Raw genomic sequence first — 23,568 nt, 5'->3', positions numbered from 1 at the left:
GGATTTGTAGGCTCAAAATGGTCTTGGTGCCAAATTGGGCCCAAATGGTTGTTCCTGCCCTGTCTCCTTCGGGTCATTCCATGTCAGCACTTACCCTTCACTCCGTGTGGTGGGCTAGAAACACCATGATTCAGTAAGGAAACTGGGCACAGAGGAGTCTGCAACCAGCTGGAATCTCAGGAAACCTTCCTCTATTGGTCTGTTTCTTCCTCTTGGGCTAAAACTAGGGCTAAGTCTTTTAACTCTAAAATTCTACTCCTTCTTTTTCGCACTTCCTCACTCACAGATCTTTAGCTTTGTTCTCAATCTACTCCTTTCTAAAAGCAGAAGTCAGATGCCACCCAGAATTTTCATTTTCCCCAAAGTAAACATCCTGAGCACATGGAAACCATCAAATGTCTTATACTTTTGGGTTGAGGTCTATATATAATTTAGTTCAAGTGTGTCCTTTTTCATTTTTTGCAAATCTTAATGAGATATATACCATGAAAAAGACTTAATCACTATGAGCTTTATTATTCTCATGTTATCAATATTAAAATACACAAAACTCTATAGACTCTACTTTTGTTTTCTACTCCATAGGCTCTGAGCCTTCTGAAATATGCAAAACCCTCATTACTGCCCCGTATCTAGAGGCCTTCTAAAAACAGAAGTGGAATGAATTTCTTTGTGGCTGTAGAAGTCATTCTGAATTTGCTCCTTGTCAAGGGATGTGTTTTGATCTCACTCCATTCCTCTTCCTCAATGCTTCAGTTCCTCTCATCAAACGAGTTTTCTTTCAGCTGCCTTGTGGAGGAGCCACGGGAAAACTTCCCTTTTGCCCTCTGAAGGTTTGCTGAGAAATCAACTCACAAAGGGCAAACTAATGGGATAAAAGGCATACAAATTCTATTAACCTGTACACGGGGAGCATCACAGAATGAGTACCCAAACCCTAATGAGGTATAGAAGCTTATATACTATCTTGAGGTTGCAAAAAGAATGGGGGCTTGGATCCTGGCGAAACAGGTTTTGGGAGGGAAAGAAGAGGAGGCCTGGCTAGCAAAGGTGGTTTTGTTATGTAAATGAACTCCCACAGGTAGCAGCCCTCGGAGAGAATAGATGGTAAATGTTTCTTTCAGACCTTTAAAGGTGTCAGACTCTCAGTTCATCTTTCCCTGGTCAGGGCTGGGGAAGACTGGGCTACATCAACGCAGGTTCTCTACATGTGCAAATTTCCCCCACAAAAGACAGCTTTGCAGGGCTACTTCTGTATTTTCGGGTAAAATACTTTGATTTTTCTTCACTTGCTATGTATCTATATTTCTCTAACACCCCTGACCAATATTTTGACATAATTTTTTGCTACCCTGATGAGCTCTTAAAGTGCCTCATAAATCCCACTGTCACCTTCATGCAGAGAACTCAAAACTTTGTTCACTGTCTGCAAACAGTGTGTTTTTCCTTTCTTTTCCTTTGGTCCATCCTCCCACAAAATACTCTCAGATTATTTGTCCATCTGTTCATATTCGTCCATTCATCCATCTTTTCCTCATCTGTCCACTCAAAGAAAAAAGCAGTCTCATACACTGTTGATGGCAATCTAAATTGGTGGGGTTTTTTTCCCTCTGGAAGACAATTTGAAAATATATACGTCTGTAGTCTTAAAAATATGGAGGATTTGCAGAAAGCAGCACCAGCTACCTCTCCCTTAAAGTCAACATCAGCATGGCACTATATTCAGAGAAATAATTGTCCTTCCACCAAAGAGAAGTAAAAAGCAGTTAGAATCTTTAATGTGGTTTCTCAAAGTCACTAAATCTGGAGTATATTCAAAACTCACAGCAAAATCTTCTAAAAATGATCTTGCCCCATGCACTTTGAATCTCTTTCATGCTTTGCAGCTATTCTAAAAATAAAGGAAGATTGAGCAGACTTCCCCACACACACGCACACTCTAGGCTGTCAAAATTCTTTCCCCAACTCTCTTCAGACTTTCTTCTCTCTCCTTTCGGTCTGCTTTCTCATTCCCCTGTTATCTTTACTCTGTTCTTCCCTGGGAATAAGGCCCAAGAGCCAGTGAGGCATGTTCAGGAACTATGCATTTAATTTGGTATGCCTGTTACAGATAGTGCATGACAATAGCAAAAAAATGAATGGCAAAGAGAGATTGGGATCACATGTAAGAATCTATTATGTTGTATTGAAAATTTGGAGCTCTATCCTGAAGACGTGAAGAGCCAATAAATGACATTAAGATGAAAATAAATCATTCAATTTCTGATTTAGAAGATAACTAGCTCTAGTGCAAAGTATGGCTTGAATAGGTAAAGACTGGGGAAAGAGAGTTATTAGAAACTTTTGCAGAAGTCCAGGTGAAAGGTAATGAGGGCCCCATGTAGGGACGGTAGGGGCGTGGGTAGAAGGAGATCTACTATTGATTCAAGAGGAAAAATTCATAGAACTGGTTGCCTAATTACACGCATATTCATAGGTAGAGAGAGATGTTGAATATTAACTGAGCTATTCTGGTTGGGAGAATTAGTGAATGGAGTTGCTATTCTCCAGATACGGAATGCAGAAGGAGGAAGCAGGTTTATGGAATACAGAATGCAGGAGAAGGAAAAGATTGAGGGACGGGAATAAGTTGAATTTTAGGTGTGTTGAGATGAAGATGCCCATAAGCCACAGTTAGACAGGTTCAGTAGTCAGACATGAAGTTCAGGAGAAAGATTCAGGCTAGAGAAAAAAATCATAAGTTTTCCTAAGAGCATCTATGGAATGTAGGACGTTGACCTTATTTATCATCATCACAGGAGGGAAAAGCAAGAACACTGCTTGGCTTTAGAGACCAATTCCAGATGACACAGATCAGAGAGTTCAGGGTAAAAATTAAATAATAGAGCAATATTTTGCATAACATATGCAATTCTAGCAGATATAATAGTTACTGACAAAGTATGAAGAGATGTTTACATGCTTATTATGTTGTAAGTAGAATTAATGATCTGATTTTTCTTAATAACATTGGTATGTCCAAAGACAAATTCTTGAGAAACTAAACTATAGTTCCATGACTAAGTACAGATTTCAAGAAATATAAACAAGCTTTCAAAAGTCTATTAGACAATAAACTCAGCAATATCTATGATTCCTAGGAAGAGTTTTATATGCTTCATTAAATAAAAAATAGTTGACACATGTTTAACGTTACATTATCAGCTTAATTTCAAACATACGACATAAAGAGGCATAAAATGAGTGAAACTTTTATAATCCTGATCCCCCTTCCTAATGGGGTCAGCATTTATGCATTAAAAGGTATGGTTTTCTCACAGTCATTGGACACTTGCACAATCACTGCTGGAGGGGTCACCTGGGAGCCAACAGAAAACCATAACAGCTGAACACATGAGAAGCATATCTCAACATCTATATAAAAGACATTTTCAAATAATGTTTTTTAAATGGTAAGTGGACCAGAATGTGGTCAAAGCATGTGACCTGTAAAGAGGGAAGCATGAAGAGACAGAAACAGGAAGTGGAGAACTGGGAGAATGATGAATTAGGTAATAAGTCCATAATTATGTGATCAAGGAATCTTCTCAGAGTTCTTCTAAAAGCAAACAGGCTAGACCAGTTGTTAATAAAACTTTTAATTTGCAAGTTGTTTTGTGACCAAAACAGCTTACTGTTGTAGACTTCTGGTGTATCAAAACACCAGAAGTCCACGAAACTTTTCAGAAATGTCCATGTCCTTAATGGGAACGGTCCCGTCTCTTTCAAGGCTTAATCCCAAGAACTGGCATCATGAATTCTGTTCTTTATTTCTCCCAGGTGTCTGACCCTGCTCAATTTCTGTTCTCCTCTACCCAGTTCCTCTCTATGCTCAGGAACCCAGCTGTGCCTTATCGGAGAGTCTGTGGTGGGCTTAGATGAATGGCTCACACACCACATTTTCCGTTCTATTCATATCTTTATGTCTTAGTCTTTTGTGGCAGTGTAACAACTAAAGATGGCAATAGCAATTATCCCCAGTTAAACACTTTTACAGAAAGTGAGAGGGGAAATTAAAGTTAGGGTCTAAAATCTGTGTTATTAGCCACATTACTAACCCTTCCAGCTGAACTTACATAACCAATATTTTTTTTTCTTTTAGATTTATTTAAGCCTCAGTAACACTGAAATGGGATTATCATGTTTGTTTCATGACACACTATTGTGACTGATCTTGAGGAAGACACTTTTATTTACTTTTTTGCTTTATTGTGTTAATAATAATAGTGAGCAATTTTGGGAGGCTGAGGCAGGAGGATCACTTGAAGTAAGGAGATTGTGACCAACCTGAGCAACATAGCAAGACCCCATCTCTGCAAAAAATAGAAAAATGAGCCTGAGTACGTAGTGGCAGGTGCCTGTAGTTCCACCTACTTGGGAGGCTGAGGCAGGAGGATTGCTTGAGCCCAAGAGTTTGAGGTTGCAGTGAACTATGATGCCACTGCACTCTGGCCCAGGGAATAGAATGAGAGCCTGTCTCAAAAAAATAAAAATAAAAAAACTAAAAAAAAATAATAATCACAGTGAGCAACTGTGAACTCACCACTCGAGAGTTAATACATTGCCAGTGATTTCCATCAACCTGTGTGTTTCTCCCCCACCCATTGGAAGCATTGCCTATATCTTGTTTATCATTCCCTTGCCTTTTTATATGTAGTTTTATCATATATATTATTTATATATCTATTATGTATACACCTAAATCATGAATATGTATTTCAAAAATTGTGTATATACATATATCCGTGGTTTTGTTTTGGTTGTTTTTATAAGAGTATCATACAGTATGAAATCATCTGGGGTTGATTTTTTTCATTTATAATATAGCTAATATATTCATATTATTGTATTTCATTATGTAAATATACCATAATTTATTTGTCTGTTCCTCTGTGATGGCTATTTAGGCTGTGCCTAGTGTTTTTGTTTGTCTATTTTAGTTATGAAAAGTGCTTCTCTGAACATTCTGGCACATGTCACCAGGTGTACATACAGCGAACATTTCTTTTAGGTCTATACCATGCAGAGGCATTGCTGGTTTGTCAGATATGTGAATGTTTGACTTAACAAGATAATTACAAGCCATGCATGAGATCCCATGAGCCCTCATCCTCTCTAGCACTTCCTATGTTACTGAACTGAGGATTAGATTTAATCCTGTTATTTCCACACTGTCTGAGTTTCCTTCTGGGACCTCCTTCTATCCTGTCTGGCTTGGTCATTATGGTCCATCAATTCAATGAATATCATCAACTCTTTCATTGCTTTGTCTTTCCACCCACCCACATGGCTGTGTTTGCTTCTGTTGGGTGGCTGTGGTTACCAGCAGTCTGATGAACGTAACCCAATCTGGACTAGAGATGATGCTCAGACAGGCTTTGGTCCCTTGGACCATTGGTTTCTTTTTCCAGTTTGTCATACTTCTAAGATATACCTGTTTAGAGTCCTGACCCAAAGCCTGAGGGTTTATCAGAACCTGCCCTCCTGAGCAGGGGGTGAGGGTGGGGTGTCCAAAACTCCAAATTTTGTCCTTGTAGCGTCATGAGTCTATCAGAAGTTCTACTGAAGTCCTCAGCTTCTCCTGCCTTCAGTAGATGCCCCTAGGAGTGACTCTAAATGCCACATTCATCTCTCTGTTTCCTTTTCCTCTGAGCAGAGGTGTTAATTTAAATGACCTGTGACACCATTACCCCAAATAGGTGCTTACTGGGAATAAATTAGCAAGAGGCCAGATTAACACTAGTGGAAGAGACAGAAAACTTGACGTTAGCCAAGCATAATGATTCTGATAACTAGGAGCAGGATGGCGGAAATGAGATGGGTAGATGGAAAAACATTATACGACAGAATTGGCAGAACTATGATGAGATACGAGTGGAGTATGAGGGCGAGAGAGGGGCCAGGGTGAGTGCTGGGTTCCTAGTTTGAGCAGCTGGATGGATGACACTTTATGCACTGACACAGGCCATACGTGGAGAGAACTGATGAGATGGCGGCAAGGATCTTGAGTTTCAATTCGATCTGTTGATTTTGAGGTGCTTTGAGACACACAAAAAGCTACATCGATTAAACATTTGTATTCCTGAGCTCAAAACAGAGATCTGGATAGGAGATAAAAACTTTTGCATAGTCATGGATGTAGAAGACAGACTAGGATGACAGACTAGACTAGTTTGAAAAACATTTGATTGTCTATCTTTCCAAAAGTGAAAGAGGGAAAGAAGAAATGACCAACGACTGGTGAAGAAAACCAGAAAATGAGAGAAGGTTAGTGTTTCAAGAAGGTCTAGTTAACAGTATTGACTGCTGTTGAAAATTCAAGTGTGATAATTGAATATAGATGACCTTACCAAATTCAAGTTGCTAGTGATAAGGCAGTAAGTAAACTACTGTAACCTATATAGAGCTACCAAAAGCTTTAAGACAGAAGACATAAAAAAAAATTCTTTATGATCGCAAAATAGGGGAAGATTTCTTAAACATTTGTAATTGCATCAAAAGTAGAATACCAATTGTAATTGCATTAACAATAAAATAAAAGATTGATAAATATGGCTACACTAAAATAAAGAGCTCCTCATCCTCAAAATATATTATAGAATTTAAAAAGCAGAATCAAAGGAGATATTTGTAGCATTTAAAAATGACAAGGACTCTGTGCTTAGAATCTATGAGTAACTCAAAAGGTCAATAGGAAAAAGGCAGACAAGCCAATAAAAAACAAATCTTACTATTTTTGCAGCTGGTACTTTCCGGTAGTAACTGAGAAAATCAACATGATAAACATGGCTAGTAAATAATAGCTGCACAGGGTGTTTCATTTCATCACTAAAAATTCCCTGCACTTGTGGAATCAGATAAAGACATGACAAAAAAATTGTTTTGATTCCTAGGTTGGATCACTAAATGCATGCTTCCTTGCAAAGAGGAATTTCCAAGTTGATGTATATGAAGCCAGGGAAGGTAAGCCAAGAGTGAAAATTGTGAAATATGGTTCTGATTCTTTGACATTTTCCTCTTTAGATTTTCTAAACAAATTTTTTAATAAAAGAATTTAAAAAAAAAAGAATTGTTAAATTGTTTTAAAAATCTCAACTATCTAAATTTAATTTATTAATAATACAAATTTGCTATTAGTGTTTTCTTTAGAGGAGTTAAGAAGGTCTTTCAGTTTGGTTCTGAATACACCAATTGTTCAGGTGCAATAATATACTCATCCTATATTAGGATTTAAGGTGTGTGTAATACAGAGTCTGCTCCAATGTCCTAGATATTCGAGTGGCTAAATTTACACGTGGAAGAAGCATTAACTTGGCCCTTTCACACAGAGGACGGCAAGCCTTGAAAGCTGTTGGCCTGGAAGATCAGGTATCTTATTAATACATTTTCCTTCTAGAAGATAATGCCTGATGGTTTTCAACAAGTGCGTGCGCTTGATTTCATCTTGGTTCTAAGTGCCTTTTAATGCCAAGAACCTCTGCATGTAAACTCATTCTGCAAAGGTTTTCAAAATTGTAAATTTGGCAAGAGGGAGAACATTTGACACTTGAGGCACCTAATAGGGGGACACTGCACTGCAACCCACCTGGTAATTGCTTCTGACACTGGGCTCTCAACAGGGTGGCAGATCGCCACCTATAGTAGATTTTCTTCATGTTGACTTAACATTGTAGAACTTCTCACTGTGTATCATGGAGCTTGGAAATGTTAATTGAAGTGGTATATGTATTTTTCTTGATACTTCTTTCAGGGCCAATGTGTCTTTGAGCTGACAATATAAGTAAATATAAGTGCCATTTGCATTCCCACAATTTTCTTCCAAACAGAGCAGCCACATGTGGGAAAACACTTTGCACTGGATTTTAGGAGACCTGAGTTTCACTCTTTGTGATGTCCCTTTTGTCATCATGAGAAAAATCACCTAATCTCTCCAATAATGGATCACTTTCCTCAATCTGTGATACTTGATTTAGATCATATAACTTTCAGTCAATTCTAAGATCTAAGGTAAACAAAAAAAAAGTTTCAGAAACATCATTTTCATTGAATAAGTTTCTACCAAGCTGAGCTATGGTTTTTTTTTAAATTTTAAATTTTGGAGGGAAAATATTTGAAAATCACATTTTAAAATCAATATCTGTCTTATCTGTACAATGTCATGGTATAGTCATTGAAATCAATATTTCTGGTTTCATTTCAGATTGTGTCCCAGGGTATTCCCATGAAAGCCAGAATGATTCACTCCCTTTCAGGAAAAATGTCTTCCATTCCTTATGGGACAAGGTCTCAGGTAGGCTTAGCCCAGAGATCATTGCTCATGCAGGGGTATCTATCAAGAGCTCGAGCCAATAAAGTCTCAAAAGACCAAGGAGTAAGATATAGGTAAATTTCAGAAAAGTGAAATGAGGAGAGTAACTTGGATCTGAGACCAAAATTGGGTTCTTCACCCCCATCACTCTGTGTGTGTGTGTGTGTGTGTGTGTGTGTGTGTGTGTGTGTGTAAGAAAGGAGGGGGTAGGTAAAGCATTGTTGGGAGTTCCCATCTGGGAACCTATGATACATTTCAAGAGGGAGGAAATGGTCCCTCCCCCATCATTCTTGCTATTTCTCAACTCTTAAGAACTGAGTTAATGCTAAATTTACAGTGGCCCCTCAAACTTCAGTTTTTCCATCATTACTTTTATATCTCAGCTGAACATGGAGCCTCTTTGCCCTTTAAGAATTAAAATTAAAGAAATAAAGTTGCTTAGAACTGCTCAATTCCACAGCCTGTGGAGGCACAAAGCTGTCCCCATGTCCCCAGGATCTCAGCAAATCCCCGAGTAGCCCACCTTCGCTTGGCCTCCTCTTCCTCTCAGTACTCCACTCCCTCTCACCTGGTATTGGCTGTGGACTACAACAGTCCAGATATGAAATTCATCCTCTTCACCAGTTTCTAGAAACAATGCTCACTCAAAAGACACAGGAGTCTGCTGAAGACCTACAGGTCAGGAGAGACCGCATTGCACGTGGGCTGGCAAATAATTCAGAAATCCCTAACCTGTAAAATTTGACCTCCAAAATCCTTCCTGACCATCTTGTCTGGTCTCTCTGGTCTCTCTCCTTCAGATATTTGTTTTAAATTTGGTGTCCAGACTCTTCCTGTCTTGCTGGATCCTCCTGTCTCCTTCCAAAATTGCCCTGGGAACTGTTAAAATAGTCTCTACTGTACAGAACATATCATAGTTTCCCAGTTCTTAATCCTAACCTGTTATGCTCAAAATAAAGGGCACAGCCTTACTAGGAAATATTCTCATTTGAAGGTATTGGGGACAGAGAAAGTAAACATTTGTCCTAAAGTATTTGAAATAGCACTTACAACTATCATCTTATAAACCTCCACAGGAGATTTCTAACCTCTTTCAGGTTTTGCTATTATTATCTTTTTGGTTGTAGGAGCCACTTTTAGCTCTCGTTTATTCTTCTTCTTATTTATTCTTCATATGATCAACCTTTTGTAATAAATTATTAGAGAAGTTTTACTTGATGGGAATGACTCAAACTTTTGGTTATGATAAGAGACTGTCCAAAGATATGACATAGACTAGACAGGGACATCCTTGTGTTCCCATAGGACTGACTGACATTTGGTGGGTTCATGGATGATGCAAACGTGAACCAAGCCTGATAACCAATATGGAAAGAATATTTTCCCCACATAAATGAATCTTCATAATTTGAATGTTTCCTAACATGCTTTGAATTTCATTGGTTTCCATTGAAATGCAGTGTATTAATGACATAGAACACAAAAAAACAAATCTGTCAGGCAGCGGATGAAGAGGTCATGGCCCATCTTAATTTATACAAAGACAGGAAGCTCCTCCACAGTCATTGCCACCATGGTATGACCAAGTTATTTTTACACCAAGTATAGATTTAGCTTGTCAACAGAAAAGAACCAAAGCTATGTACAATAGTTTAAAGAGGTTTGTTGTGAGTGAAATATGCACGATCATGGCCTGGAAAGCCACTCCCAAGAAGCCTTCAGCAAGTGGTCCCACCGTGGTTGGGTTACAGTTTGGTTTTATACAGTTTAGGGAGACAGAAATTGCATGTAAAATCATAAATCAATACGTGGAAGGTGTATATTGGTTTGGCTCAACAAGGCAGGACATCTTGAGGTGGGGCTTATAGGTTACAGGTGGATTTAAAGATTCTTTGATTTGCATTTGGTTAAAGAAATGAAGTTTTGGCCGGGTGAGATGGCTCATGCCTGTAATCTTAGCACTCTGGGAGGCTGAGGCACGAAGATCACTTGAAGTCAGGAGTTTGAGACCATCCTGAGCAAGAGCAAGGCTCTGTCTCTATCAAAAATAGAAAATATTAGCCAGGCGTAGTGGCATGGGCCTGTAGTTCCAGCTACTTAGGAGGCTGAAGCAGGAGGATCGCTTGAGCCCAGGAGTTTGAGGTTGCAGTGAGCTGTGATAATGCCACTGCATTCTACCCAGGGTGACAGAGTGTGACTCTGTCCAAAAAAAGAAAAAAAAAAAATGAAGCTTTGTCTAAAGGTTTGGAATATTAAGTTAGATAAGGAAGTCTGTTAATCAGAGACAAGCCACTGGACATATACCAAGACTCTGTGATCTGTTAAATAAATTGATGTCTTGCAGGTGTGGTTTAACCTTTGCCTTACAGGTGTGTCTGACCTCCCTTCTCCTCATGGCCGGCACCTCAACTTTAAGGTTTTTCTGAGATCCCATTGGCCAAGAGGGGTTCCATTCAGTCAGCTGGGGGGCTTAAGACTTTATTTTAGTTCAGTTTAGTTTACTTTAGTTGGAGGTTGCAGTGAGCTATGATGCCATCACTGCACTCCAGCCTGGGCAACAGAGGGAGACCCTGTCTCAAAAAAAAAAAAAATTTTCTGATGTCCCATAATTTGGAAAATTATATGCTTTACATTTTTAAAAAATAGATTCACCTGAATTGCGAGCCTATATTATGACTTTTGTGGGCCCTAGGTAGGCACTTTTGCCTCTGTGGACTTCTTTTCCTATAAAACAATAAATATCAAAAATTAGATTTTATGAATACATTGGTATGAGGATGATTATAATCCAAGCTGGATTTATTATTATGTAGTCATTATTATTGTACTTACTTTTTTCCTTCTGATTTTAAAATAAACTAAAATTAAAACATTTTCATGGACTCCTAATAAGATTGTAAGCCCTGAGCACTGTGCCTACCTTGCCTCATGGCACGGTCAGCTTTGCGGAATTGTCCTATAAAGTTAGCAACAACCAACACACGTCCCAGTGAGGGTTGGTCCTACTACTACCAACCCCCAGCCGCCTCTACAACCAACTAACACACACACACACAAGCACACACACACACAAGCACACACGCCTTGTAATTGAAATGAAGGCCTTCAAAGTAGTCACTTTGGGAAATAGTACTTTTATTATAGAGATTCTATCATTACTGAAGTTTTTCTAACAGCTAAATTTAGAGACTAAAGATGAAAATAAGACATTTAGGATTTTTTTCTTAAAAATGAAAATATTTTCACTACAAGAGAAAGATTTGGTTTTTAAATGATCAGTCTTTGAAAAAACCTAAGTGTACACTTGGACATTGTATTACATGTATTTGGTTAAAGTACTTATTTTAACACATTGACTGCCACCCTAGAAAAAAATTTTTTTTCCTTGGGGCCACAGTGTTTTATTATAAAAATAGAATGAAAACTTTGAAAACAAAATGATCCTTTCCAATTTGTTATTTTTTATTGTTTTCTGTGTGTGAGTTATACACAACTTGAAAAATAGTTCACACAGCTCCCAAGGTAAAAAGATGTATGAGTTACATATGCTTCATGAGGCCCCAGGCTCAAAACTAGCAAGAGTTAAATACAACTCACAGGGCAGTTAATTTGTTAAAAAAGGCCACTTAGCTAGATGGTTATAAAACTAAGCTTGCAACCTTCTGCTAAATAATAAATATTCCTATTGCTGAGTGAATAACTTAGAATTATATTCATCCATTTTCTAGAAACAAACAGTGTTTATTCTATTTTTCTTGCAGTATATTCTTTCTATAAGCAGAGAAAATCTAAACAAGGTTCTGTTGACTGGTAAGTCCAAAGCTTTTATTCACCAGTTGCCATTTTGAGTAAAGAGTATGAGACTGATATTGTAACATGATTCATTGGGATTTGTTCACTATTCCCTTTTATGGGTTAATGAAGAACAAGACTGTGTACCTTACAAAGTCCTTCTTGAAAAATAGTAGTAATACAGCCTCCAGTGTATCTGTTTCATCTTATCAGTTATCTAAATTAAAATCATTAACATGTACTGAATTCCTGTTGTCTCCTAGGCACTGGAATGAGTGAATGCTCATTCTCTAATGAAGAACCCACAGTCTAGTGGAACAACAGATAAACTCAAACAATTTGCAAAGTGACACGATAAAATTTGCCTTTCAGAAGGATGAAAAGCAGTAGTGTGAAGACTGATAAGGGGATGTAATCTTCAGGGCATGACTATAATCCTGGGCAGAAAAATGAGACCCTAGAATAAAGCAATAGCAATGTGGTTAGAGGGGAGGGAATAGATTCATGAAATCTACAAGAGACCAAATAGGAGGTATAAGAAGTTGAGAGAGAGGAAGATTTAAAATATAACCCTGAATTTTCTAATTTGAGTACCTAAAAAAGCCTACCCATTAATGGAAAAGTCACTGGGTTGCAAATTAGATTTGTAGATTGGATGATCAATCCAATCATACCCCATACCCCTTCCTAAATTTAAGCCTAGACTGTAATACCTTTTCCTCTTCTTCAGCATATATACTAAACATATTCATTCCTAGCAAAACATGCCACCTAAATATTTCTGCTATGTTTTACACCAGACCCTCTTGATGTAGTTCAGCAGCCTCTGATCTTTGGAGAACAGAGTTTCCACATGATTTATCTTTGAATGGGGAAAAATTGAAAGCATTTCTGCTTAGAAATGGAACCAGACAAGGTTGCCCTCTATCACTGCTTCTATTCAACATAGTGCTGGAAGTCCTAGCCAGAGCAATCAGACAAGAGAAGGAAATCAAGGGCATCTAAATGGGAGCAGAAGAGGTCAAACTATCGATCTTTGCTGACAATATGATCTTATATCTAGAAAACCCCAAAGATTCTGCCAAGAGACTGCCAGAATTGATAAATAAGTTTAGCAAAGTCTTGGGTTACAAAATCAATATACGCAAATCAGCAGCATTTCTGTATGCCAACAACAGTCAAACTGAGAACCAAATCAAAGACTCAATCATTACCTTTCACAGTAGCAACAAAGAAAATAAAATACCTAGGAATATATTTAACTAAGGAGGTGAAAGACCTCTACAGGGAGAACTACGAAACACTAAGGAAGGAAATAGCAAAGGATATAAACAGATGGAAAACCATACCATGCTCATGAGTTGGCAGAATCGACATTGTTAAAATGTCTATACTACACAAAGTGATCTACAGATTCAATGCAATCCCTATAAAAATACCAACATCATTTTTCACAGATCTAGAAAAAATAATTCTATGCTTCGTATGGTACACGAGAAGAAAAGAATTTATGAAGAAGACCCCAAAAGCAATCGCAGCATCAACAAAAATAAATAAATGGGACCTGATCAACTTAAAAAGCTTCTGCACAGCCAAGGAAACTATCACTATAGTGAATAGACAACCTACAGAAAGGGAGAAAATATTTGCATGCTACACATCTGATAAAGGGCTGATAACTAGAATCTATATAGAACTCAGGAAAATCAGCAAGAAAAAACTCAAACAATGCCATTGAAAAGTGGGCAAAGGACATGAACAGAAACTTTTCAAAAGAAGATAGACTAATGCCCCAAAAAATTTGAAAAAATGCTCAACATCTTTAATCATCAGGGAAATGCAAATCAAAAGCACAATGAGATATCACTTAACTCCAGTGAGAACTGCTTTTATCAAAAAGTCCCAAAACAACAAATATTGGCATGGGTGTGGAGAGATGGGAACACTCCTACACTGCTGGTGAGACTGCAAACTAATATAACCTCTATGGAAAGTAATATGGAGATACCTCAAAGAACTAAAAGTAGAACTACCATTTAATGCAGCAATCCCACTACTGGGCATTTACCCAAAGGAAAAAAAGACATTCTATAATAAATACATCTTCACCTGAATGTTTATAGCAGCACAATTCACAATTGCAAAGATGTAGGAATAACCCAAGTGCCCATCAATATATGAGTGGATTAATAAAATGTGGTATATGTATACCATGGAGTACCACTCAGCCACCAAAAATAATGGTGAAATAACACTTCTTGCATTGTCCTGGATAGAGCTGGAGCCCATTCTCCTAAGTATCATAAGAATGGAAAAACAAGCAACACATATACTCACCATCAAATTGGTACTAATTGATCAACACTTATGTGCACATATGGAAGTAACATTCATCGGGTGTTGGGAAGGTGGGAAGGGGGAGGAGGGGATGGGTATATTCACACCTACTGGGTGTGGTACTCACCGTCTGGGTGATGGGCACGCTTATAGCTCTAACTTGGGTGGTACAAAGGCAATATATGTAACATTAACGTTTGTACCCCTGTAATATTCTGAAATTTAAAAAAATCTTTATTTCTCTACAGTCTTCTCACAGAGTGAGTTTGCAATGTGTCTGTTGAATAAAATGGAAAGGAATAGAATTGAACTGAAAGGAGGAGTGCAATGGGGAAGTTCAAGAATTTAGTATTCTTAATCCATTTCTTGGGTTATATTTATAAGACTGTCTTTTGGATGGTTAGATGGGTAAAGTTGGAGTAGTTTGCTAGATATATTCATGCTAATCTTTTTAAAAATTTTTTAAAATTTTTTTGTAGAGTTGGGGATCTTGCTATGTTGCTCAGGCTGATCTCAAACTCCTGGCCTTGAGCCATCCTCCTGCCTTGGCCTCCCAAAGTGCTGGGATTACAGGCATGAACCATAACACCTGGGCCCAATTAAAGAATTGATCTTTAAGATCAGTTCATGTTGATCTTAGAGAAAGCAAATGAATGACCAAATAGCTTTTTAAAAACATGGTAACAGCAAACATAAGACAATCTTCTTTTAGCATCCTCTAAATTTATGAAGATAAAAATAATAGCAAACATTCATTGAGAGGCCAGGCACTATTGAGTGTTTTATATGCATTGATTTACATAACCCTCCCAATGAATATGTGAGGTGAGAATCATTTTTATCTCAGTTTTACAGATGGTGAAATGGAGGCTTAGAGATCTTGAGTCATAATAAGTAGTGTAGAATCTGGATTTGAATTTGAGTCTGTTTATTCCAAAGTGCATACTTTTAACTATTATAGTTTCTGCCTCCAATATTGTATATAAAACATCTGCTGATACTAAGGAGCTAAAACATGGGAAAGGTACAATCTTGGCACATGCATCAGAAGTTCCCCTGATTGTTTTTCATTAGAAATGTGCTGCACAGCATGCAATTTCATAAATGCCGTAAGCACGTCAATAAAATGAATGCTGAGCCTCTTGACTCCTAAAATTTGTTTGGCATGTAAGGTTCTTTATTTCTTTACAAGGCATCCAATGTGTCAGCTACTCATTCCACATATCCAACCAGTTATAAATGCTCATTCTTCCCTAACCAAACAATCCCTCCTATGAAAACATCACCACTGAATCATTTCCCTGTATCAGCATTTCATGTAGGATTGTTTCATGGTTCATTCACTATTCTGTGAGATGTTAATAATTATGTTAAGTAAAATAATAAAACAGACGAAGTATACCTAGCCAAATAAGTTTGCCAAATCCTGCATCAAGAAGTTTTTAAGTCTTTTTTTTTTTTTCTTGCAGTACTTCTCAGGGCTTTTATTATACTGGTGTGTGTTGCGGACCTTCCAAAGCAGCACTGTCCCAACATGTGCCCACAAATGCCAGACATGTGTGTAATTTTCAGCTTGCTAGTAACTATGTTTAAAAAAACTAAAAAGATACAAGTGAAATTAATTTTAATAAGGTATTGTCACCTAATATATCCAAAATATTATCATTTCAATGTGTAATCAATATAAGAAAGTTATTCATGAGACATTGTCATTCTTTTTATATATGTATTTTTGTCCTAATTAGCCAAGATCCAGTGCGTCCAACACATCTCAGTTCAGACTGGCCACACTCCAAGCACGCAATAGCTGCATGTGGCTGGATACCAGGACAGCCCAGCCCAAGACAGGGTATTTGCCATTTCTCTACTGTCTTTGACCATGAAACAGTTTTTTAGGGAGTATTCACCAGGACTAATAATATTCTGTGAAAAATTCTTTGGGATGTAATACTATATACTTATGTAAAAAAATAAAAATAATTTCTAAAAATAGTTTATTTCACAAACACATTTTGTGTTTCCAAAAGATAACCTTAGTGTACCAGCCAAAACTCTGATTTCTCCAAAGTTATTTGCCAAAATATTTCTTATACATAGATAGATTTCTTAGGCTTAAGGTCTCTCAGATTTCAGTATTCTAAAATTTCCAATCTTATATTCAAGAAAGTTAAAATCTTCAAACCCCAAATGAAACTCAAACAGAACAGAACAGAATAAGATGAAACCGGGAGATAAGTACAGACAGGAATATTGAGTTAGAACTTGGATCCCCTGGCTTATTTTCCTTAATGTTTTTTTCAAAGTCAACATTCTTTTTTATTTATGTTTTTGACATCCAAAAGTTGTACATAGTTAATGCATACCATTTGCTGAGTTTAGTTTTTAATTTTTTACTTTGTGTGATCTCAGTCATCTCACATCCTCTCCTTCCAGGACCTTGGTTATTCTGCCTTTTAAGATGAGGGTTTTGAACTACACCATCTCTGAGCTCTATCCCAGCTCTAACACCTGGATCCTGACTTGTACCTTTAAGAACCATAAATAGGCTGTAGTTATAGATCTATTCATAAGCACCAATAGAGACAAAATTATATTTTGCTACTCTAACAACATGAGCAATAATTCAGAAAATAAAAGTCACTCAATTCCATAGATGGTTAGCAGGCAAAATAGAAAATCCCTAAAGTAATTTTGTTCTATTTATTGAGAAGTTTCAAAGCTTCTTACTCACTTTTCCTCCAAACTATTCCAGTGTTTGATTTCAAAGAGATGTGGCATCAATAATCTATATTTGTGACAAATTCAATCAGAAGTCCAGAAGACTTGCTAAAAAGACATACCGAAACATGCAAAACATGAAAAAGGAGTTTGGCTAAATATTTCCAGTCACAAATAAATCCTTAAATTAGTGGCAATTTTTGAAATATGTGGTGCTTGTTTCCTTCCCAGGGTGCTAAAAATTGCAATGATGTGAGAGTTTGTATCAATACAACGGAATCAGTTTGTTTTGTTTTGTTTTTTTTTTTTGGAGATGAGGATAGCTGATTTTTATTCATCTATTTTACTAACAAATTATACTGGAACATTAGCCAAATGGTTTTCAAATCACCATTGAAACAAATTATTTTTACATAGTTAAGTATAAACATCTCTATCCTACCGTTCCCAGAAAGTGATTAATATTTCAATTTGATTAAGTGAAATGAAAATTGAAATTTCATTTCTATTTGCCTTCTTTCTTTGTTTCTGCAGCTGTTGAGAAATGCCCCAACGTGAAGGTGCACTTTGGCCACAAGCTGTTAAAATGTAACCCTGAGGAAGGAATGATCACGGTGCTTGGGTAATCACGGGTCAGGTTTTTGGCTTTAGGGGTAAAGACTTGGTGGAGAATTGTGTCTGTAAAGTTTGTTCTTTGTGGCTCTTTTGAAAGAGTCAAATGATTACTGAAAAGATAATTCACATGGGTTTTTAGATTCAAGGAATTTTGTGTTGAAAATGGGCCCTGCATGTCTTCTGAATACCAACACCAGTGATTCTTCTAAATTCTCATGCTCACTCGCCTTTCTACAGTGCTGTGTTTGAAACTGGTGACTGTACTCTGCTTCGGACTCTCTCCTCCCTTGAAATAAGTGACCCTCCCCGACCCCGCTCCTCCTGTTCTCTTTCCAGGTGCTGTTTCTCTGCCTCTCCTCAGCTGATTCTGTAATATTTCCTCTAAATTAGTTCCAAGCCTCATATCCCACTCTTGAAATGTTATGAGTTCACGGTCATGGGTTCAACAATCACCTATAAATTCACATCTCTAAAATAAACATCTCTGGTCTGGGTTTCTTTCTTCATTCTCAATCCTGATCAAAGTCTTAATCAGTTAATGTTAATTTCCCATCAAACGTCTTTGCAGGAACATCTCGCCATTATTTCGAACACAACTAAAACCTTGACGATCTATTTCTCCCAAAACATGTCCCATTCCTGTCTTCCCTGGTACTATTTATTGCCCAAGTAATTAGAATAATTTCTGGTGTGTCCTTTTTTCCTATTCTCTCCCATTAAAGCTGTAAGCACTCTCCAGTCTTTCTTACTCCCTTCTGGCTTCAGAGTCTGTCTTCTTCCTACAGCAGGACGGGACTTGGGGCTCTCCTCCCTGCGTGTATAGGCTGTTGCTATCACCTCATCCATGTTTTCCCCTCCCCTCTGCATTCTACCTCCACTTCAAACTGCCAAGTAAAGTTTTTTAAATTACCGCTCTTCATACATAATCCTCCTAATGGAAAAATTCATTTTCTCCCTTTTGCCAGAATAATATCTTTAAACCTTTTGTCTTAAAATTCAAAATTCTCCTCTTCTCCTTCTGCCTTTCCCTCCCCACATTGTATCCTTTTCTTAAGTTCATCTTCTGATGCCTTCTTCTCAGGCCAAACGTTTTGCTCCTAGAACATGCTGGTCACATCCCCGTGGTTGTTCACACAAAGTCATTCATACACTTGGCACGTATGAATATATTGTTCATTCATACGCTCGGAATACGTTGCCCCCTTTTCAAGATTCTCGTCCTTCATGCAGAGTTCATCTCTTTGTCACACTTCTGTGGCCCAGCACGTCTTTAGTAATCAGCTTGGCTGTGTGTAGTTCTCATAAGCAAACTCATGACTGGGAAACGTGTTTTTCTCTTAATTTTATATCTATTGACTCTAAGTCAGATATGTATAAGTGAGTTTTTCTAAGTTATTCATTGAGTCACCACTTTTCATAGCCATGTAGGGGTACATTATTATTATTTTCATCGTGAGATATTTTGTCTAGGATGGTTCATTCTATTTTTCAGATCTGACAAAGTTCCCAAAGACGTCACTTGTGACCTCATTGTAGGATGTGATGGAGCCTATTCGACGGTCAGAACTTACCTCATGAAGAAACCTCGCTTTGATTACAGTCAGCAATACATTCCTCATGGGTACATGGAGTTGTCCATTCCACCCAAGAATGGAGATGTAAGTCCTTCCCCTCTTCTGTCTTTTCCACAGCCCTCCTCCCGCACACGTGCAGAGCACATCCCAGTGCAGTGGTTCTCAGCAGCACATCTTGATCACTCCTGAGGTCTGTCACAACCACCTTGCTATTAATACCACTCTTGGCTGCACAGGTATCTCTTTCATAATATCATTCTCACTCCCTCACTTTTTGATATGCTTTCTTGAGTGAAAAAGAAAGGAGAGGAGTCACTATGGGAAGTCCTATGGGACTAAGGAGTCCTATGGGAAACACACACACAGGGGGTTTGCATTATGTAATAATGTTGTCCGAGTTGTTTTTAACCAGCATTTCTAACCTTTAATATTGCAGCAAATGATAAGCAAAATTGGTTTGATCTGTCATTTCTCTTCCCTCCCTTACCTTTGGAGACATAAAAGAATGTAGAAGTGGTCAAAACACAGCAAGAAAGAAAAGTAAGGATATTTCCTCATCCAGTGGTTTCCTCACTACCCACCTACAGCACCGGCTCGTCTATGCCTTTTACACTTTGCTCAGCAAGTTCACCCAACCCGAAGCCACTGTCCTTCACATCTTACCTCACCTATACTTTCCTCTTCCTTATGAATCCTTTGTTTTAACCACTCCAGACCCACAAGTTTTTTACCTGCCAAGCTTTTATTTCCTATGCTTCTAATTTGACACCAAACTGCTCATTGTCTCTCTACCACTTGTATCGCTGTTAAAAATAAGTTATTTGGCTTTTCATATGTATCCGTCTTGCCCATTCAACTTCACAAGAAGACCTCTGAGGTCAAGGAGATATGCACTTATTTATTTCTATCTGTGTGTTGGCCTTTCTTTGAGGCTGAAAAAGCATGATCGCTTCTCCTAAGACACAAATAACTATAATAAGTGTGAAAATGTTAGGTAGAAGACTACGCTGTTCTTTCAGTGTTCTTCTTACCATGTCAGATACACATGGAAGGTGCTCTCTAAATATTTGTAGAAAGTAATGCAAATTTGAAATACTTGAAATAGTGATTGCACATTTTTATGTGTATCATTAATACCCTTGGGAGCTTTCAAGAGTTTGGGTAAACTGGGTCTTTGGGTCCATTGATCTACCCAAGCAATCAATACTTAGGATGTTATTGTAGGCACTGAAAGGGAGTCACTAAGGAGACAAGACTCCTCTGTACTATTTATGTTTTAGAAAATAAATGATCAGAATGTCTTATCATTGTAGGATTTTTTTTTCCAAAATTTTTTGTAAAAATTATTTGTAAAAGTTTGATTTTGGCTCATGAGGTTTAAACTTAAGACTTTTCTGTCTAGTATAGATAAGTGCAAAATAAGACAAAAACTAAAGTAAAAGACTATTATATATATACCTACCCACATTTATACTTTTTATATATACAGATATTTTTATGTATATATATATATATATAGAGAGAGAGAGAGAGAGAGAGAGAGAGAAGTGAGAGCATATTATACTATGTTCTCAAATCTTGAATTATATTAATACCTGGTATCAAAAACCCACTTAAGGTTGAGTTTATAAGAACAGAATACAAAGTATTTTTCAAGGCAACTACTACTTTATGTAGCAGTAGATGTGCATGTCACCATGCATATGTTACTGTTTTAAATTACGATGGAAACAATTATAAAGCAGAGTTAGTTTTATAGGTGTGCTATATTAAGCACTAATCAAACATATATCCTTTTTTTCCTGCAGTTTGCCATGGAACCCAACTACTTGCATATTTGGCCTAGAAATGCCTTTATGATGATTGCACTTCCTAATACGGTAGTATAAACTCCCTTATCAACTAATTTTGCATCTATAATTAATTTTTTGCTGCTTTTGTACTTAGCATGTGTATACCTAATTGATCTTTTCATTCTTTAATCTATGTAGTGATCATATGTTTTAAACTTTGGGGTTACTGAGGAAAAACCCAAAGGGCTTCTAATCATTAGTATCTACTTTGGCAAGGAGAGTTAACTAACATCAATGAAGGACAGGAGTTTGTGTGTAGTGGTCCCTGTCATCTCCACCAAGATAGTGCAGGAGGAACTGGTGCTCCAATGAAGCCAAAGAGATGTAGATTAAATATTAGGGTGTTCTTCCAGCCTTTAAGGTCTGTAGGATGCTGCAATACATATTGTCAGAAAAGAGCATGGTTTTTCTTTCATTAAACGCTAGGAGGTTTTTTCTACCCATTTCTCTGGTTAGTTGCTATCTGTCCTGGGGTCAGTGCCTGTGGTGTTTGCCTGGTGAAAATGGAGAGTTTACAGTGTAGAAATTCTCCTGATAACCAAGGCAGCCAGAGAGCACCCCTGGAACTTGGCAGAGTTTTTCTCTGGGAGGGAACAAAGTGATGGCGCCTTGCCTGTCTGCTTGGACATTCTTTCCAAGAGTTGGTCACAGCAAGAAGCCCTTAGATGTAGGGATCAGCTTGCAGCGTCAGATCACCCAGCCCCCATTCCCTCTCACTCTGTTCCTCTTCTCACAGGACAAATTGTTTATGTGCACTTTGTTCGTGCCTGTTTGCCCCCAGTCCCTCTCACTCTGTTCTTCTTCTCACAGAACAAATCATTCACGTGTACTTTGTTCATGCCCTTTGAAGAGTTTGAAAAACTTCTAACCAGTAGTGACGTGCTGGATTTCTTCCAGAAATACTTTCCAGATGCCATCCCTCTCATCGGAGAGTAAGTTTCAAGATGTGCAATTGTGCCTTTAGCTCCACTGACTTGAATTATTCTAAATTTAAAAAAAAAAGTTATACATCTTATTGCAGTTTTGGTTAAACCTGATGGATCTGTGCAGTGACCTGGACAGAAACCTACATTAGAGCAAAAGTCTTAAATTGGATGTTGTGCTGTGAGCAGGAATTCTGAAAAAAACCCGTGCTATGGCCAGTTTCTCCAGGAAAGATGAGCCACCAGTGTCCCTAAGCTTTTGTGCATCTTGTCCAGCCTCTTCAGGCCCACTGGGGCTTGGCATGCCACAGAGACAGGCTGTGCTTTTTCCTACTGTAGATACACAGATATTTAGCATAGCAGATATATCTGGCAGCCTCAAGCCTCAGATCCACCACTTACTAGCCACATAAGCTTTCCTGTTTTTCAGACCCTTCATGGTAAATGGTTGATAATAATACCTACCTCAAAAGGTTGAGAACTAAATGAGATCATGCCTGTAAATCACTCAGCATGGGGCCTGGCACGTATTAAGCTCCCCACAGTTGACAATCAATTGTCTGGTTTATGACTTGCTGCTCCTCTGGCCCATGTCAACATCACCCTCCACATGGACTTTGTCACGTATTCTCATTCAATGCCTCTGCTCCCACTGTCCTCCCTCCTGGAATCCAGCTCACTTGCTACCGCCAAGGGTATCCTCACGGAGGCAGCACAGTGTTGCAGAAAGAGTGGGCCGTAGTCAGTTCAGGCTGCCGTGACAAAACTACCCTAGACTGGGTGGCTTGTAAATGACAGCAATTTATTGCTCACAGTTCTGGAGGTTGTGAAGTCCAAGATCAAGTCACCATTAGATTCAGTGTCTGGTGAGGTCCCACCCACTTCTTGGTTCATAGGTGGTAGTCTTTTCACTGTGTCCTCACAGGGTGGAAGGGACATGGGATCTTTCTGGGGTCCCTTTTATAAGAGCACTGATCCCACTCATGAGAGGTTCCACTCTCAAGGCCTAATCACCACCCAAAGGCCCCACCTCCCAATACCATCACATTGGGGTTTAGGAGTTCAACGTGTGAATTTTAGGTGGACAAAAACATTTAGTCTATAGCAGAGTGAGATTTTAATAGTGCTTCTGCCCCTTGCTGCCTTGAGTCTCACCTTTAAAATGGGTATCAGAATACTTACCTTAGGGCAGTTGTAAAAATTAAAATGAGCTAATTACTAGTTCACATTTTTTCCTGCAGACTAATTCAATCCATATTGATCCTTTTTTCCCCAACCGTGAAGAGAAATCTTTGCACACCAAAATTAGCCCGTATATATTTTTAAAACTGGTTCCACAGCTATTTTTTGCCTCTCTAGCCAGATTTAAGATTCTATGTACTGTTTCTCCACTTATAGCTTTCACAAAA

General features: G+C 38.1%; 1 protein-coding gene across 1 annotated transcript in view; it reads left to right on the top strand.

Moving 5' to 3' along the window:
• Positions 1-23,568, top strand: part of KMO (kynurenine 3-monooxygenase) — a 38,750-nt gene that overhangs the window by 4,984 nt on the left and 10,198 nt on the right. Inside the window, exons 3-10 of the mRNA XM_045536976.1 lie at positions 6,933-7,002; positions 7,310-7,407; positions 8,240-8,329; positions 12,109-12,157; positions 17,729-17,816; positions 19,302-19,467; positions 21,192-21,263; positions 22,047-22,168. Coding sequence (XP_045392932.1) covers positions 6,933-7,002; positions 7,310-7,407; positions 8,240-8,329; positions 12,109-12,157; positions 17,729-17,816; positions 19,302-19,467; positions 21,192-21,263; positions 22,047-22,168 — 755 coding nt within the window. The remainder of the gene's footprint in view (positions 1-6,932; positions 7,003-7,309; positions 7,408-8,239; positions 8,330-12,108; positions 12,158-17,728; positions 17,817-19,301; positions 19,468-21,191; positions 21,264-22,046; positions 22,169-23,568) is intronic.

The sequence above is a fragment of the Lemur catta genome, chromosome 25, assembly GCF_020740605.2.
Source record: "Lemur catta isolate mLemCat1 chromosome 25, mLemCat1.pri, whole genome shotgun sequence".
NCBI classification, from domain to species: domain Eukaryota; kingdom Metazoa; phylum Chordata; class Mammalia; order Primates; family Lemuridae; genus Lemur; species Lemur catta.
The sequence above is the reverse complement of the archived record's forward strand: the minus strand, read 5'-3'. Positions and strand labels throughout refer to the sequence as shown.